This window comes from Benincasa hispida, chromosome 6, assembly GCF_009727055.1.
Source record: "Benincasa hispida cultivar B227 chromosome 6, ASM972705v1, whole genome shotgun sequence".
Classification (NCBI taxonomy): domain Eukaryota; kingdom Viridiplantae; phylum Streptophyta; class Magnoliopsida; order Cucurbitales; family Cucurbitaceae; genus Benincasa; species Benincasa hispida.
Window position 1 is genome coordinate 18,161,825 of NC_052354.1, and position 14,897 is coordinate 18,176,721.

Consider the following 14,897-nt stretch of genomic DNA (forward strand, 5'->3'; position numbering starts at 1 on the left):
GATTACCTAATTCAAATTTCAACAGACCACTTTTTTCCATTTTATTAAAAGCTCATCCAACATTAACATACAAAAGGAATAACGTTATTTCACCTTCACAAGACAAAAGAACCAATACTTAAGGAATAAAAAATGAAAGAAAAATGGGATACCATTTCTACAAACATATTCAACACCTACCCACCTAATAACAGACGCTAAAGTAGCATAAAAACCATAGCCAATGCTGTGATCTATGGCTTGATGAATTATCCATACATTTTCCTTGACATTAAGGCCGATGGTATACGTATTTTGTTCGAGGATCCACAATTAGGCCCTTCCCTCCATTTACTTCTAGGTCGTGCCTGCATTTATCACAAAAGGAAGCGTTTTTCTGAATTGTAATCTTCACAAACTCAGGCATAAGAAAGGGGCTCATAAGCACCTATGCCCTAAATTTGTGGATGTGCACAAGTTTCCCAAGGTATCGACTTTTAATTAATAGAGAGAACTAAATCATTGTTGAAAATGAGTTTAAAGGAAGCAATTCACTCACTGAAATACAAAGTCGGGGATGGTCAACTGCTCACGAGGAACGTATTTGAACAGCTGTAGTAGTCGATCAATGTACACAACTTTGTTCCAGACCTGAATATCAGTTGACACTTAATCTCATTCGGTGCTAGAATATCAGAGATTATAACAAAGACAAACCTACCACGTTATCCACGAGCAATTGCATGGCCAATACTGCAGCTTTCAATCCAAAGGTTGGGTGAAGAACATATATTGCCTATAAAAAATCATACAGATTGATTAGAAAGATGAAGGTAGATTTTTGGTCTTGCACGTATTATACTGGAATAAGTTGGGAGTCCATACATGGAGGTTACGCTGGTGTTTTCGGCCAAGAATCTGCTGCAATCTCTTCATCCATCCCATGTCTGGCCGACTAACAGTATATAGACCGTAAACATGGTCAGAGAAGTTGGATAACATCAAGAACTGAATGCTCACAACTAGATTTTATTATGATGGTCAATAACAGTCAAAACTCCAAAATGGACATTTGTTTTGTATGGTATAGCATTTCATTTGATGATGGATTCTTAAATTTTATATTTTCTGAAGTTTGATTTCAGAGCTACAGAATCCTGAATCAAATATGAAGAATAGCATTTCTGATGCATTCAAATATTTTCATGATAAGGTGCAATAGAGAATGCTGTCCTGTCAGGTTCGGGGTGTATGACAGGGTATATTCATATACCTAGTTCTTTTGAAGAACCTTCTCAGAACATTTTTATTGATAAATCGAGCTTACATTAAAAAAGGGGGAAAAAATAGCCCAATAAAAGGAGCCTTAAGGGAACATTTCTCACATCATGGGACATCCTTAATTGTAAACCTAGACTTGAAAATAGGTCATTAAGACAGAAAAATGTGTTCGATAAGCATTTTACGAAAGTATTGTCCAAATATTTACGTAATTAGAGCCTAACAGGAGTATTCAAGCATGATATTCTAAATACTTCTCATTCTCTATGCTTTTTATTTGAATAATATGTTTGTGTTTCAATTTTGAATGAATATCATCCACAGGAGCAGGAGATATAATTATTGTTTAGCTTTTGCCAAGTTCTGACTTTAGATTGTCGAGGGCCAACGGTATGTTCATGTTGTTTTGAGTTGCATTGCCAGGTATTCAGGGTGGTTTTTACGTTCTAGCTGATAGTTTTGGCTTGTTTAGTTCTTTATGCAGTTGGGTCGTGACTTGGTTCAAATGTTTTGTTGTCTTGCTGCCTTGTAAATTATGGATGTTTCCTTGTTATTTTTCATTTTTGTAATTTTTTCATTTGATCAATGAAAAATTATTTCCAGATTTGGAAACAATTGAAACATCCTAAATAGTAATGCAACTAATCCTTAATGTATACATGCGTGATTTTCCAAGAATTCTTCATTGTCTAGGCTTATCATTTGGAGAAACAAAATGTGTTTCATCCCACAAAACCATGCTCGCTTAAAAAATAAATGATAAATAATAAAATAGATCACTTCAAGTAGATATTACTGCACTTACGGCTGCAAAGATGCTGCTGAGTGGAAGTACACTATTGTATAGGGCTTCTGTATTAATGGTTCAAATTCCTGAAATTAAATAACAAGTCGGTGTCATAGTACGAGAACAAAAAAAAGGATGTTCCAAAAAGTAGCGGCAAGATTAATGGTTAACCAGAAACCACAAATACTACTTTTAGTAGAGCTTAATGCACCATCATTAAATTGAATGAAAAATATATCATTCTTATTCAGAATATATCCTACATTATTTAATGTCGGAAACAATTGAACAAATCAACAAAGAAAATATCAATTGACAAAAGGTTTGTAAATGGACCACACATTAACGAGGAAAAAAATCTCCTTTTTTAACAATTCCCTAACAACATAATCTTTTTCCGACTACTCTTACTTCTGTGGATACTATATACCTTCAGTATCTTGAATTATATGTACATTTTTGTTCCCTAGGTGGATTATCTTGAACCGTGTATATATCCAAGACAACCCAGCTTAAATATGTGCTAACTGTTCAAATATAAAGTTGATTTTAGGTTAGAATTATTTGGGCCTAGTCCAAAACAAAAGTTTAATTTTCTGAAATATCAAGTATTAGAATATTCTAGAGATGTTACTTGTAGGAAACACTTAGAGTAGATTATAGAATTATCTAGAAAATATGAGAAGTGTAATGGTAGAGAATATTCTTGAGAATTTGTAACCGATCATGAATGCACCGGCAAAATCCTAGCCATAGATTTAGGGATGCTAACCAGTATAAATAGGAGAGATGTCTTAACATCTATATCAAGCCAAAAAAAATTAGAAATGCTCAATAAGACTAGTAGCCTCTTTCTCATATCCTTTCTTCCAAATTACCTCCAACCTCCAAGAGTTACGGTTAGGAATAAAGGTAGTATGGGATGCTTTTGTCCCACATTGGTTAGAATGGGATGACGAATGTGGTACTTAAGTGACTTGGCTCTACCACCACAATAGCTAGCTTTTGGGGTGTGGTTCTCCAAAGTGCTTAAGTACCTAATAGTTACTTTCCAACACTAACCGCTAAGTGTCATAATACTACTCTAAGTGTCACAATACTACTACTTTTCTTAACAATTCACAAACATCATAATCTCATTACTCTTACCTCCGTGGATGATACTATAGTTTAGCGTAAAAAATATAATCAATCTTTTGAATTAACAGTTAGTAGTGAAACAATATATAGAAGCCTCATAAAATATATTTTGAAGCAAAACTTGTTGAAAATTTGTAAAAAAAATGCAGAGAAAAAACTGAATACAATCAGTTTATTCCTTGCCACCACCGAAAAAAAGTGGGAAGTTATAAATAAAGAAGAAGAAAAACAAAGCCAACCATATTATATAGTCTAGGCCGACTACCACAGTTAGCCACCGTTTAAAATTTGTGATGCAACTGAACCTGTAAGCTTACACCCTTCAAGTCTCAAAAGCTTAAGCAGAGAGGCTGTGGTATGGGCGTATATCTTATGCTTCAAACGATTTTAAAAGCATCAATACAACACTGCTAAAAATTTATCAAAGCATGATTGAGAAGTACACTTCATATATGCATCCTCATAATGTATGGAAGCTTTTGAACAATCTAAAATATAGGAATGGAACAAGATCTATTCTATCGATTGTACAACTGTCCTTGAGTTCTAAGAAGTTCATCAATATCATATTACCAGGTCCATAACAATGTTTGAAAAAATGGGTGATTCATTGTGTTATGTGTCCATATCCAGACTCATGCTTCTAAGGAGTCTTAAGATAAAATCTAACATGAGAAACAAATGCATAGTATTCAAGATTAAATTAAATTACCTTTACAACATAAAGCACAAATCGCTCAAGATCAAGACAACGCAGTAGAAAATGTGCTCCCACAACAACCATAACAGGGCGACCCTCACTATCAACTCCACCACGGTAACTGCAATAGATTGTAAATATAGGCATCTCAATCTAGTGATATTTTCAGAAATGCAGAAGTCTCTCACTCTTCTAATTGTTACAAGCCTCTTATCAATTAGCATGTCAAAGAGACTAGAGAGACATAAACTTCAACTCAGTGAATATATAGGGAAACAACATGACGTTTCTAAAAGACACTTCTATTAAACCACTGGAACATCTAAACTCTAATGACAAACAAAAACCACCTTAAAATTTTCTTTCACTTACAAGTTACAAAAAAACTATAACAAAACCTCTAAAAAAGTAGTGAATAAAGAGAGGTACATAAGTAAATACCAATTGGCCTGAAGATCCAGAACTCCAAGAGCAACTCCACTTGGATAAATGATTTCCACAAAGGAAGCATAAATTATTATCTAGTATCCAAATTTCTATGATTTTGTTCTTATTTTATGTCCACCTCACCTTTTGATTGTGTGTGTGGTGGCTAGCGGACCATTATATATATAAAGACATGAAAACAAACAAGAAATTTGATACTCACACTATTTTCATCTCTGCAATTTCAGAGAGATTAAGAGAATTTGCTTTAGCAAGGTATCTTGAATGAAGGGAGTATTCTTCAGCAGCAGATAAAGGAGGCCCACCAAGGTCACCAAATCCAAGCATTCTACCATAATTCCATCCAGTCTGCGCCTGGGCAGTTTTTTCCCATTGTTCCTTGCGTCTTTGATCTGGATCTTTGATTAAAGCCATGAAAGCAGGATCCAAGTATGCATCCAAATAAGAAGAGTTCCTAAAAATACCAAGCATAGTTAGTCAAGTTAAAATACCTTTAACATAAGCATCATGGATTCAGAAGACTCAATCCAATTCCCAAAGATTCCCAAAACAAAACTATTTGAAAACAGACCAAATTATAGAAACCATATTTTCTCTTGAAGTTCTTTTTTTCTTCTTTCTTTTTTTATTTATTTATTTTATTATTATTATTATTATTATTTTGTTTCATAAGATATTTGCTCTTGAAAAATGAAATAACCAAAGTAGATGAAGTCCTGAGTAGGAATGGAAATAGATGAAGAATAAGGCTCCATGCAGATGAACAATAACCAGTCCTTTTTTTTTCCTTTCTCATTAACAAGCAAAAATATTTATTAAAAAGGGACACATAAGAAATCAAATGTGTAAATGAAGAATAAATGCACCAAGATAGACCAAATTCCAGATTTGTAGGTTTCACTTCTTCTGGGCAATGATCCAATGCCAATCCCCGCCCATCAAATTGTCTCCAAGGATACTACAGTACTTAGTATGAAAAAAAAAAAAAAAAAAAAAACAAACAAACAAACAAAACACACACACACAAGGGTAAGATGGCATTTCTCTTGCTTTTTCTCTGGTGTAATTCTCTCTTTTCATTTCTAATGGCCTTTAAGGCAGCAGGTACTACCAAGAAAGTAACGAACTATGGGGTACCACAGAAAGATGATTTCAGTACGATTAGATAGGAAAACTGGATTTTGAAGGGTAAAATTAGAGAGAAGGAACAAAAGATTTTAATAATGATTTTGTTTTAGTATTCTTAAGATGACAGCAGACAAAATGATTGGAATTAACGATTGAACAAGGTAACAGGGTGCTTTAAAACTTGAAATTTTCATTGAAAGTAGAATGGCAGAAAATTAATATTGGATGCTGGAAATTGTTAATCAGAGAGGGTGGTTATCTGAAAGTAATAACACTATCCAATGAAGGAGATCAAAAAAATGTCTAGAAATTCCTGCAAGATCAAATTCGGATGGATGGAGCCCATGGAGGTCACTAATCCAGTGCTTTTTAGGCTCCAAGAATGAAGAAATCTAGAAAAGAAGGGCCAAAACAGACGGCCTTAAAAAACCTCAGGCTCACAAAACAGAATAGTGTTGGAGGGGCTTAGCTAAAGTTGAATGAGAAAGGGTTACTGCAATCACAGGACTATCTCATCAGGATGAGCTTTCAACTTGGGAAGCTATAAGGAACTTTAGGGAATATTGCATGCTTAGATGTTCCACAATGAGGAAGAAGTGACTGATGAGAATCTTATGTCTTAGACTTATAACGAAGAATTAGGTCTCATCAATGTCAGGGTATTTTTCAGAGAAATTTGAACTATAGAAATGCTTACATGGAGAGTTAGATGTATTTTCTGCTATAGAAAAGGGGTGGAGAAGGCAGAGTGGGGATGAAGATCCAAGACCTCACTTTTTCTCTGTGGAAGGAAAAAGCCATAATATGGATAGAGAATATATCCTGCAGTTATATGTAGAGAATAAGGGCAACAATGAAATATGTCAAACTGCCTGCACGCATGTATGGAATAATACTGTAAGATTTATTCCTTTATGAAGGTGGAGATCAATGTGGAACAGGGGGAGACTACTGGTGGCTGCATTTCAGCCAGACTGATCAGCTGGTAAAGTCACTTAGTTCCAAAGCCTATTTGCATATGCCTGATAAAGTTCCATAATGAAGATATTGGTACTTGCTCAATGGATGGCAGTAATTTTTATACATACATATATTACAAAAACAAGCTTTCATTCAGAAAAGAATAGAATACAAGAACATAAAAATTAAAAATTAAAAAAATAATTACAATAATAATAAATAAATAAACAGCCCATGAAAAGAAGGCAAACTTAAAAAAAAAGGGACTCCAATCTAACAAAATAAGACTTAAAGTATAATTACAAAAATTCTTTTGAATCAGATTGAAGTGAAGGATAGTGTGTTGACAACTTCACACAAGGCTGGAAGACTACATAAGTTCTAATTTTGAGCGGGAAGTGAGTTTAACCCATATGGACTCGAACCTTACAGAAAACCAAGAAAGCATTAGGGAGGATGATAAGCAAGAAGGAAGGGCCTATGGAAGGATATAAGACAAGTGAATTTAGCCACCTCCCGCAATAGGAGACATGACCTCTATTCTTCCTCTTTCAACGCAGAGAACTATTTGAGTCCAAGTAGAAGAACTTCCTTTCTCAAGTCATAAACTCCCCATCCATAAACTCCCCATCCATAAACTCCTATTTGAGTCTAAGCAGAAGAACATCATCCATTCTCTATTGTCATTTGTACACATGAGAGGGGTTTGAGAATCAAAAACCTTATCAGAAGAAACATTTCCCTCCTTAACAATGGTAGTTCTGACAATTTCGAGCATAAACTTGGTGCTTTTTGACATAAGACCATTTTTGTAACCGTGAACTGCTTACAACTGGGGGGCTCTTAACTTGGCTATCTATCAAAATCAGATAACAGTTGCATGATAAACTTATAGAAAGCTTCTTATGTTTTTTTTGTTTCTTCTTTTTTTCTTTTTTTCATTTCTTTTTATATATATAACTCGTTCAATGATAATAAATATGATAACCAAAAATCTAGCATCCTTTTTTACTTTATTTTTATAACTAGCATCCTATTTGACTTATTAACAGCTCGCTTGTCAAATAGAATATAACAAATGGTTCAATGCAATCAAGACACCTTCCGAGTTGTAGAATGAGAGAAACGTTCAACTTTTTGAAGGTTAGTGAGTTGATGAGGTGAGGAATTTAGCTTGATGACTGGCTTCTTCATGGTATACTCTCACTTTACCCAGATATTTGCTACTATATATATAATATTTTTTCACTTTACTGCAGGACAACCACGATATTTGTAACTATATTCTCACGTCAATTTGCTGATTGGGGTCCACTTTTATAACCCCCATAGCTGGTAGGGTCGATTGCTCATACCTTCGTGTATTTTCAGGTTATCAACACAATTTTGTTACTTTCAAATATATATATATATAATTGGTTGGAAATCTTGATAACAGGAACCAATGTCGATGAAACAGATCAATGTCATCAAGTTCATGGCAACTCTAATCAATGTCATCAAATTTGTGACAACTTTTACTCGTCTAGGTACACAATTCTCATGAATCTACCATTTGAAGATGAAATAGTTGTTATAGTTTTCAAAAAAAATCGTTATATTGCATAAATCATTCCACTAACCTCCGTGTCAACCTTACATCACTGACAGGAGGATCATTGGGAACTTGAGGAGGTTTCGGAACATTCTTTTTGGGTAAAGGTTTTATCCTTATTTTCCGTTCGTCTATTATGGTCTCACCATTCTCATCTCCAACATCTGCAGGAAGCTTTGACAAAGCAACTTCTTCCTCGTGTTTATCACGAGGAAAGTACAGAGGAAGCAACCTGCCTCAGAACAGATAAAAGCAGATAGAATAAGTCCAGCATGGATCATTATATTTAATACAGCATGGAAACCATAACCTCCAGGAATGGCAAGCCTCAATTGCTTGAGAGTGAAGTACCTTTTGTATATTTCTGTATCTACTGATGATGTTGTACAAAATACAACCGCTTTAATTTTATCCCTCTGCTTCTCAAGAAAACGACGCACAGTTCCTAAGCAGAAGAAGAAGAAGCAGAAGAAAAATTAAATGGGGAAAAGACCGTAAAACTTGTCTTTTCTTTCCTTTTTTTATATAAGACATTTATTAGAGTTCCAACAACCGGAAAAACTATATTGGTTGCATAGTAATAAGTTGATCAGGTAAACAGTTGTATGCCTAAATAACACAAAGATTTTTATTTTAGAGACATTTGACATGTAGGCCACTACAAACCAGAGATTTCATCATCTCAGATGATTTAATTCAATCACTATGTTGATTTAAATAATGCAAGATGGTAACAGTCATAAATGGTGAAGACTATATGCAAATGACCCAACCTGACCAACCATCAAAGAAAAAGAATAAAATATGTGGTTGAAAATTTAGAATCAACTTTTCACAATTTTATTTTTCTTATACTAGAGCTAGCTGGCACTCTGTGCAAGTCCTCAAGCCCAATTCCACAGTAGGTCCAAATACATAAGGTAAATTGGTAGTTAATGGAAGCCCATAATTCATGAATAAAGTACAGCACGAAATTTGAAATCAGTAGAATAGAGAAAAATATAAACAAGTTAAAGGAACATATTAAATATCTCACTTATTGCTACGTGTGCAGCAGGCTCACGGGGATAGTTTTTTGCCTCTGTATATATACAACCCATAGCAATGCTGCATTTTGCCATTAACATGTAAGTTAAAAATACCAAGAGATTCATGAGACGAGCAAATAATATGGAGAAAATAGATTGTAGCATCAGCTACTTTCACAACCTCTGAAGCCCATTTTCAATGAGAAGTTCAAGGCAAGAACGGTAGCAATGGCTCAGAGCATTCTCTGCAGCAGTATGATATTTGACAGCATATTTTGGACCAACAGTATGTATGACCTTCCTGAAAGAATATGGTAAAGATAAAATTGAAGTGGAAGAAAAATTAATGGTATTGAGGATCAGTTTTTATGGAAAAATTAATGGTCTTTAATCTGAGATCCAAACATCAACTACATACTCACCTTGCTGGAAGGTCATAAGCGTTAGTGACTTTTGCCATTCCTGTGCGACAACCACCCTTCAGGAAGCAAAAGTGTATCCAGCGAGTCAGGTTTTGACATTCTCATCTCCCAAAGAAGTGCAATAAAAAAAACTTCTCTAAAAATAGTAAAATCCATATTCCATTTTATCTCCAAAGTATTTACAGTTATTATTATTTTTACATTCTATATACACATATGCTAATTTGTGGAAATTTTCAAGGGTAAAAGCAATAAATAAAAGCCTAACTGAAGAATAATAATCGCAGGCGTACAAGTGTTCCACATTCTTCTAATAGACCAGGTCCTGCAGCAGCATGCAAGCCAGGGCTACTGTGCACTTCATCCAAGTTCTGTATAATGTAATGTACAATCAGAAGAAATTGCAGATATAAAAATAGTTACCTATTTATATATATTAACTTAACTGAAAAGGAATTTTCTGATTTACAAATCATTAATTATCTATAACATAACTTTCACCAAACAAGCTTTTATTCTAACAGGTTGTAAATTGAACATGCCATAGACCACCATCATGCCTACAATTGCACTGCGTATAATGGGTTGAGATACTGTCAAGTCCTAAACAATGAGCAAAGCATCTCTACATTCTTTAGAGCCAAGGAGGACAACTGTACAAAAAATTTTAAGTTATTTCAGTACATATCGATCACAGCTCAAATGATGAAATGATTAATTTTCCCAGTACAATGAGGATGGCGACCAAATAGCAGATATGGCTAGTCAGTCAGATCTCTGTCCACTTTCGTCACTTGTTCTTAACTCATCTGCTCATTCTCATTTTGTCTGTGTACTTGCTTGATCATCATGTGGAACCATTTCTAAAAAGGGTTAAAGATTTTGGTTTATAATTCAATCCACATCTATTTTGTTGAGTGGGTTACCATCATACTCTAATTTTGTGCACCCAGATTACATTCACCACTATCTAGATGGTCACCTCTGACATGACCTATCCATCAACTAGTTACACAACTTGGTTCCAAGGTGATGCTACTTTGGCCTTGCAGATAAAGGATTCAATCGAGAATCCGATTGTTGTTTTGATTAATGATAATGAGTTTGTGGAGTTACTTTTTTTTTAGAGAAGAAAGATTTCATTGAATAAATGAAATATGGAGAAACCCCAAAGCACCTATAGGTGATTACAGAAAAGATTTTGAATTGGAAACTAAGAAAGAAAGACTGAAGTGCTTAAAAGGATGTTTATTTTTGCACCAATACAAACCAATAGAGAGAACTGAATCCATAAAGTGAACAAATTCAGAAAAAGGAGTCTCTAGAAAGACGTTTGTTGCGTTCGTCCCATAAAGTCTAGAAGAAAACATGCAAGATGGCCAACCAAATCTCCTTTTTAGAACCATGAAAAGGAAGCCCCACCATGGAAGAAGCCATAATATCAAACATTCTAACCACAGACCAACCAAAAGCATCCAAAACAATAGGCCAAATGCGAGCAGCAAAAGGACAGTGTAAAAAAAGATGAGCTACAGATTTAGAATGCCCTTGACACATGAGAGATAGACATATAAGGCATCTGGCGTTGAAGACGATCAGCAGTATTGGCAGCACCCAAGCTAAGCTCCCATAAGAAAATTTTAATTTTCGTAGGGAAATGGTCCAGCCAAATAGCAGAATAAAGATCTTTAATAAGAGGCTCAACTGTACCCACCAAATCATCCCATAAGAAAATTTTAATTTTCTTGTGGAGTTACTTGAATATTTGAAATTTTTATACACTCCATATAAAAGTTAAAACTCCTTCAGAAGCTCAAATGTGGAATGGTGAGATTTAAAATTACGCTTTGTTCCTATAAAGCCTCTAATGCTGTTTTTTCCCCTCATAATCAGAAGTATTTGCCTATACTTCTTTTCATCTTCCTCGATAGCAATTCCAGTTCATCCACCAATATTTCAATTACACTCTATCTCTTGTGTACTATTGCCAAGTAGATGTCTTGTACCAAAACATCCTACTCATCATTAGATCACAAGTGATGATCTTCCCTTGCTCACAATAAAGGTAGATAACTATGTACTTATCCTACATAACCACCGCGGGTTGGCCTACTGGTCAATAAGGATTAGGTAAACAATAAAGGCTCTAGAAGTAATGAGTTTAAGCAATGGTGGTCACCTACCTAAGATTTAATATCTACAAGTTACTTTGGCAACCAAATGTAGCACAGTCAAGTGGTTATTCCATAAGATACATCGAGGTATGCACAGGGTAGCTCGAACACTCATAGATATACCCTACTTTCTCTTTTATCTCATACAACCATATGTAATTTCCGCCATGTTCTTTTATTCTATCTTTCCTACAACTACTCACGAAGTCAATTGTTGGTGCGAGCAATGTTAGAGAAGATGATTTTCTTAGATGACGATAGCAGCATAGCATTTGAAATTTAGTAACTCTTGCAGCACTCAAAAGTCAACATTAATGGAGGATATCAAGCTCTCATCTTCTATCTCCTTTACAACAGACCTCTGTCCTTTCAACTTCCTCAGACACAACTTCCAATCTACTGCTAACTTAAAATGTTGTTTAAGCTCAGGCATTTAGCTTTTGGCTCCTTGGTAATCATATCCTGAATATGTTGCCAAGAACCTCTTGAGGTAAAAGGAGACCACCATCTAGTTACATCTTGCCAATGAACACAATTGCACAAAGGCAATGTGATCTCTTGAAGTTAGTTAGCAATATTTCATGGAATGTAAACTAGGCACTGGTTTCCTAGTCAATTAGACATCCCAAAAACTAATAATCAACGAAATTTCAATTTCAGCTAATTTCCCCACTGATATATCCTATTTCAAATGATATCACATTACAGCTGAACAAGGATAAAATCACATTGTCATGTGGGATAATTAGTACGCCTTGATGTAGTCTAAAACCAAATAATAGAAATTCTGAGTCGCAATTGGCTTCTCTGCTTACATCTAGTTCTTTTTTTCCTTCTTCTTCTGGGTAATGTACAAAACTCAGGGATGGGATTTTTCCTTTTGAATTCTTTTCGAGCTATTATTAATTTCTCGGGACTTTTGGCATCGCTTTACTTTCCCTTTGGTTTTTGTATTACGGTTTTCTATCTAAGAAGGAGAGGACGAAAAGAAGATTAAGACTCACCTCGTTCGTAGAATTCACAACGGCATCTACCTCGAGATTCCATGGATTCCCCCTCCAGAGGTATATTTTGGAATTGATTTCATGATCTACGGGAAATCTCGAAACCACTCCATTAGTCCCACCCTCGGCGTCTGACGGAGATGTGAGAGGATCAGGAAAGTACGAATTAGAGAAGGAAGGATCTTCATTAACGAACTCCAATGAAGACCTATGTTCTGCATCACTCCAGCGTGGAATTTGATCCAAATTTACAACATAATCTACGCTTTCTGTTGTTGTAGTTGTGGCCGCAGATGTAGCCACTGTCCTGTACATTTTAACAACGCCACCAAGCCCTTGCAAAACTCAGAAATCGATGGCTCATGCAAACACCCACATTCATCACAGAAATCCCTGTAAAATTTTCACCAAAAAAGTCACAGAAAATCTCATAAAATATAAGAAAAGCGGTTTCAATTTCAAATCATTCCATAGCAACCGAAACGAACTCAATCTGATTTTGCAACCCTAACCTGACATTTTACGAAGAACAAAAAGGAAATTGAATAAAATGGAAGAAATTCACAAGAATTGATGATGAGAGAAGGATTAATAACCTGCAAATTCCGTTCGGTATTTCGGAAAGTATTCTTCCTTTCCTTTTCTTTTCTTTTCTTTTCTTTTTTTCCTTTTTTTTTCTCGGACTTTTTCTGTTCTTCGGATTAAAAAAATGTCCAGCTAATTTTGATAAATTAATGAGCTAGCGAAGCACATACGGATTCGGAGATAATTACGATTGAATTTCCAAAAATGTTTTTTTATTATAAACATTATATAATAATAATAGATGCACGTAAGTGTCATGTTTAATATATAATAAGTGTCATTTTCTCATTATGGTTGGCTATATGTCATTCAACCACCTATGCAGAGTCCTATTTGTCAAAATTTCCTATAAATAAGTGGTCATTTGTAGATTTTGTAAAGATATATACAATTGGTTGAAACTATACCAATTTTGGAAAAGTGGGAGATTTTTTAAGAAATTTCCTATTTTCTATTATTTTATTTATTTATCATTATTTTATTTTATTTGTTTATATATCTATATTAATATTATATTTATTAATATTCATGTTCCTGTTGTACCTCGTTTTCCCCTACAAATTTACAACACAGCATCGTTTTCCCCGCTAAAGGTAGGTTCTAAAGGCATGTCGGTTTTTCCTCTTTGTTATAATTAATAAATTAAATGTTATTTTACATATTTGATATATATTAAATTTATAATATAAATATAATATTTCGTAATAATGTTACTATGAAAAATATTACAAAATTAGAATTTGTGGTATTTGATATTAATTATAATAATTATTTGTCATTAGTGTTTGATGCCAAAATACGCCTAGGTGCCATAAAAATATGATCAGCAGAAAATAATTTTTTTTCCAAAAGCTCGTCATAAATGGATGGGTTTGAGGCTCCAAAATTTTAAATTAATATGTTAGAGAAGACATTTTTCTACATTTCGGATATGTTCCTGCAGTAGCAATATCGAGAGCAATATTTTAAAAGTATTCTGCACTCATCTAATATCTTCTCGTGGCTAAGTAAAATAACGAATTATTTATTAAGAAAATATATATGAATCTCAACCAACTAGATAAACAACATTCCTTGAAGTGAATGTTGTAAATTTTAAATCGTGAATGAAAAGTCATGAATCACGACCAATTGGAACAACAGCATTCCCTAAAGTGAATATTATGAATTTTAATAATCGTGGCTGAGATCATGGTCATGGTCGAGGTCGTAACCGTGGCAGAGGAAGAAATAATTATTATTTTAGTGGTGGTCGTTCTAATCATTCAAAATTCAAAAGAACCAGGCAAAATGATGATCACAAAGGAAAAGCTCCACAAGATAAGAATTCAAAAAATGTTGAAAATAAATGCTTCCGATGTGGAATGAATGAGCATTAGTCACATACCATTCGTACGTCAAAACACTTAATTGATCTATATCAAGCCTCCTTAAAAGAAAAAAAGAAAAATGTGGAAGAAAAATTTACATACTAGGATAATGACATATTTGACCCATCCCATATGAAAATTTTGGATGTGCGGACTTCTTTGAATCTCTTGAAGAGAAAATCGGCAGAATTGATGGAATATCAAGTGTTTCCTTTGACTTTGAAAATAACTAGATTTAATGTTGTTTTTTTTCTTTTTCATCTCCATGTTTTCTTTCTTCTCTTAATAGATGTTAACT

The 14,897-nt window shown here is 34.3% G+C and overlaps 1 protein-coding gene across 2 annotated transcripts; it reads right to left on the bottom strand.

Moving 5' to 3' along the window:
* On the bottom strand, nucleotides 1-13,400 carry LOC120079768 (protein GDAP2 homolog). 2 transcript variants are annotated; one of them, XM_039034143.1, is made up of 15 exons: nucleotides 13,241-13,400; nucleotides 12,645-13,037; nucleotides 9,760-9,837; nucleotides 9,467-9,522; nucleotides 9,226-9,345; nucleotides 9,053-9,123; nucleotides 8,368-8,461; nucleotides 8,045-8,248; nucleotides 4,537-4,788; nucleotides 3,900-4,008; nucleotides 2,066-2,133; nucleotides 865-934; nucleotides 701-775; nucleotides 539-630; nucleotides 1-347 (listed from the first exon to the last, which is right to left on the bottom strand). In XM_039034143.1, exons 2-15 carry the CDS (start codon nucleotides 12,957-12,959, stop codon nucleotides 272-274), a joined length of 1,680 nt encoding a protein of 559 aa, XP_038890071.1. In that variant the 5' UTR covers nucleotides 12,960-13,037; nucleotides 13,241-13,400; the 3' UTR covers nucleotides 1-271. The 2 variants fall into 2 exon arrangements, with proteins under 2 accessions (XP_038890071.1, XP_038890072.1); XM_039034144.1 differs by having other exon boundaries at nucleotides 13,157-13,297.
* Between the last annotated feature and the right edge of the window lie 1,497 nt (nucleotides 13,401-14,897).

Excerpts from the sequence above, each read along its gene's own strand:
- LOC120079768 (XM_039034143.1), bottom strand. The coding sequence starts at position 12,959 with ATGTACAGGACAGTGGCTACATCTGCGGCCACAACTACAACAACAGAA. Across the intron at positions 9,838-12,644 it reads TTGTGAATTCTACGAACGAG|AACTTGGATGAAGTGCACAG; the intron begins GTGAGTCTTAAT and ends TACATTATACAG. Across the intron at positions 935-2,065 it reads TCAGCAGCATCTTTGCAGCC|TCGGCCAGACATGGGATGGA; the intron begins GTAAGTGCAGTA and ends ATATACTGTTAG.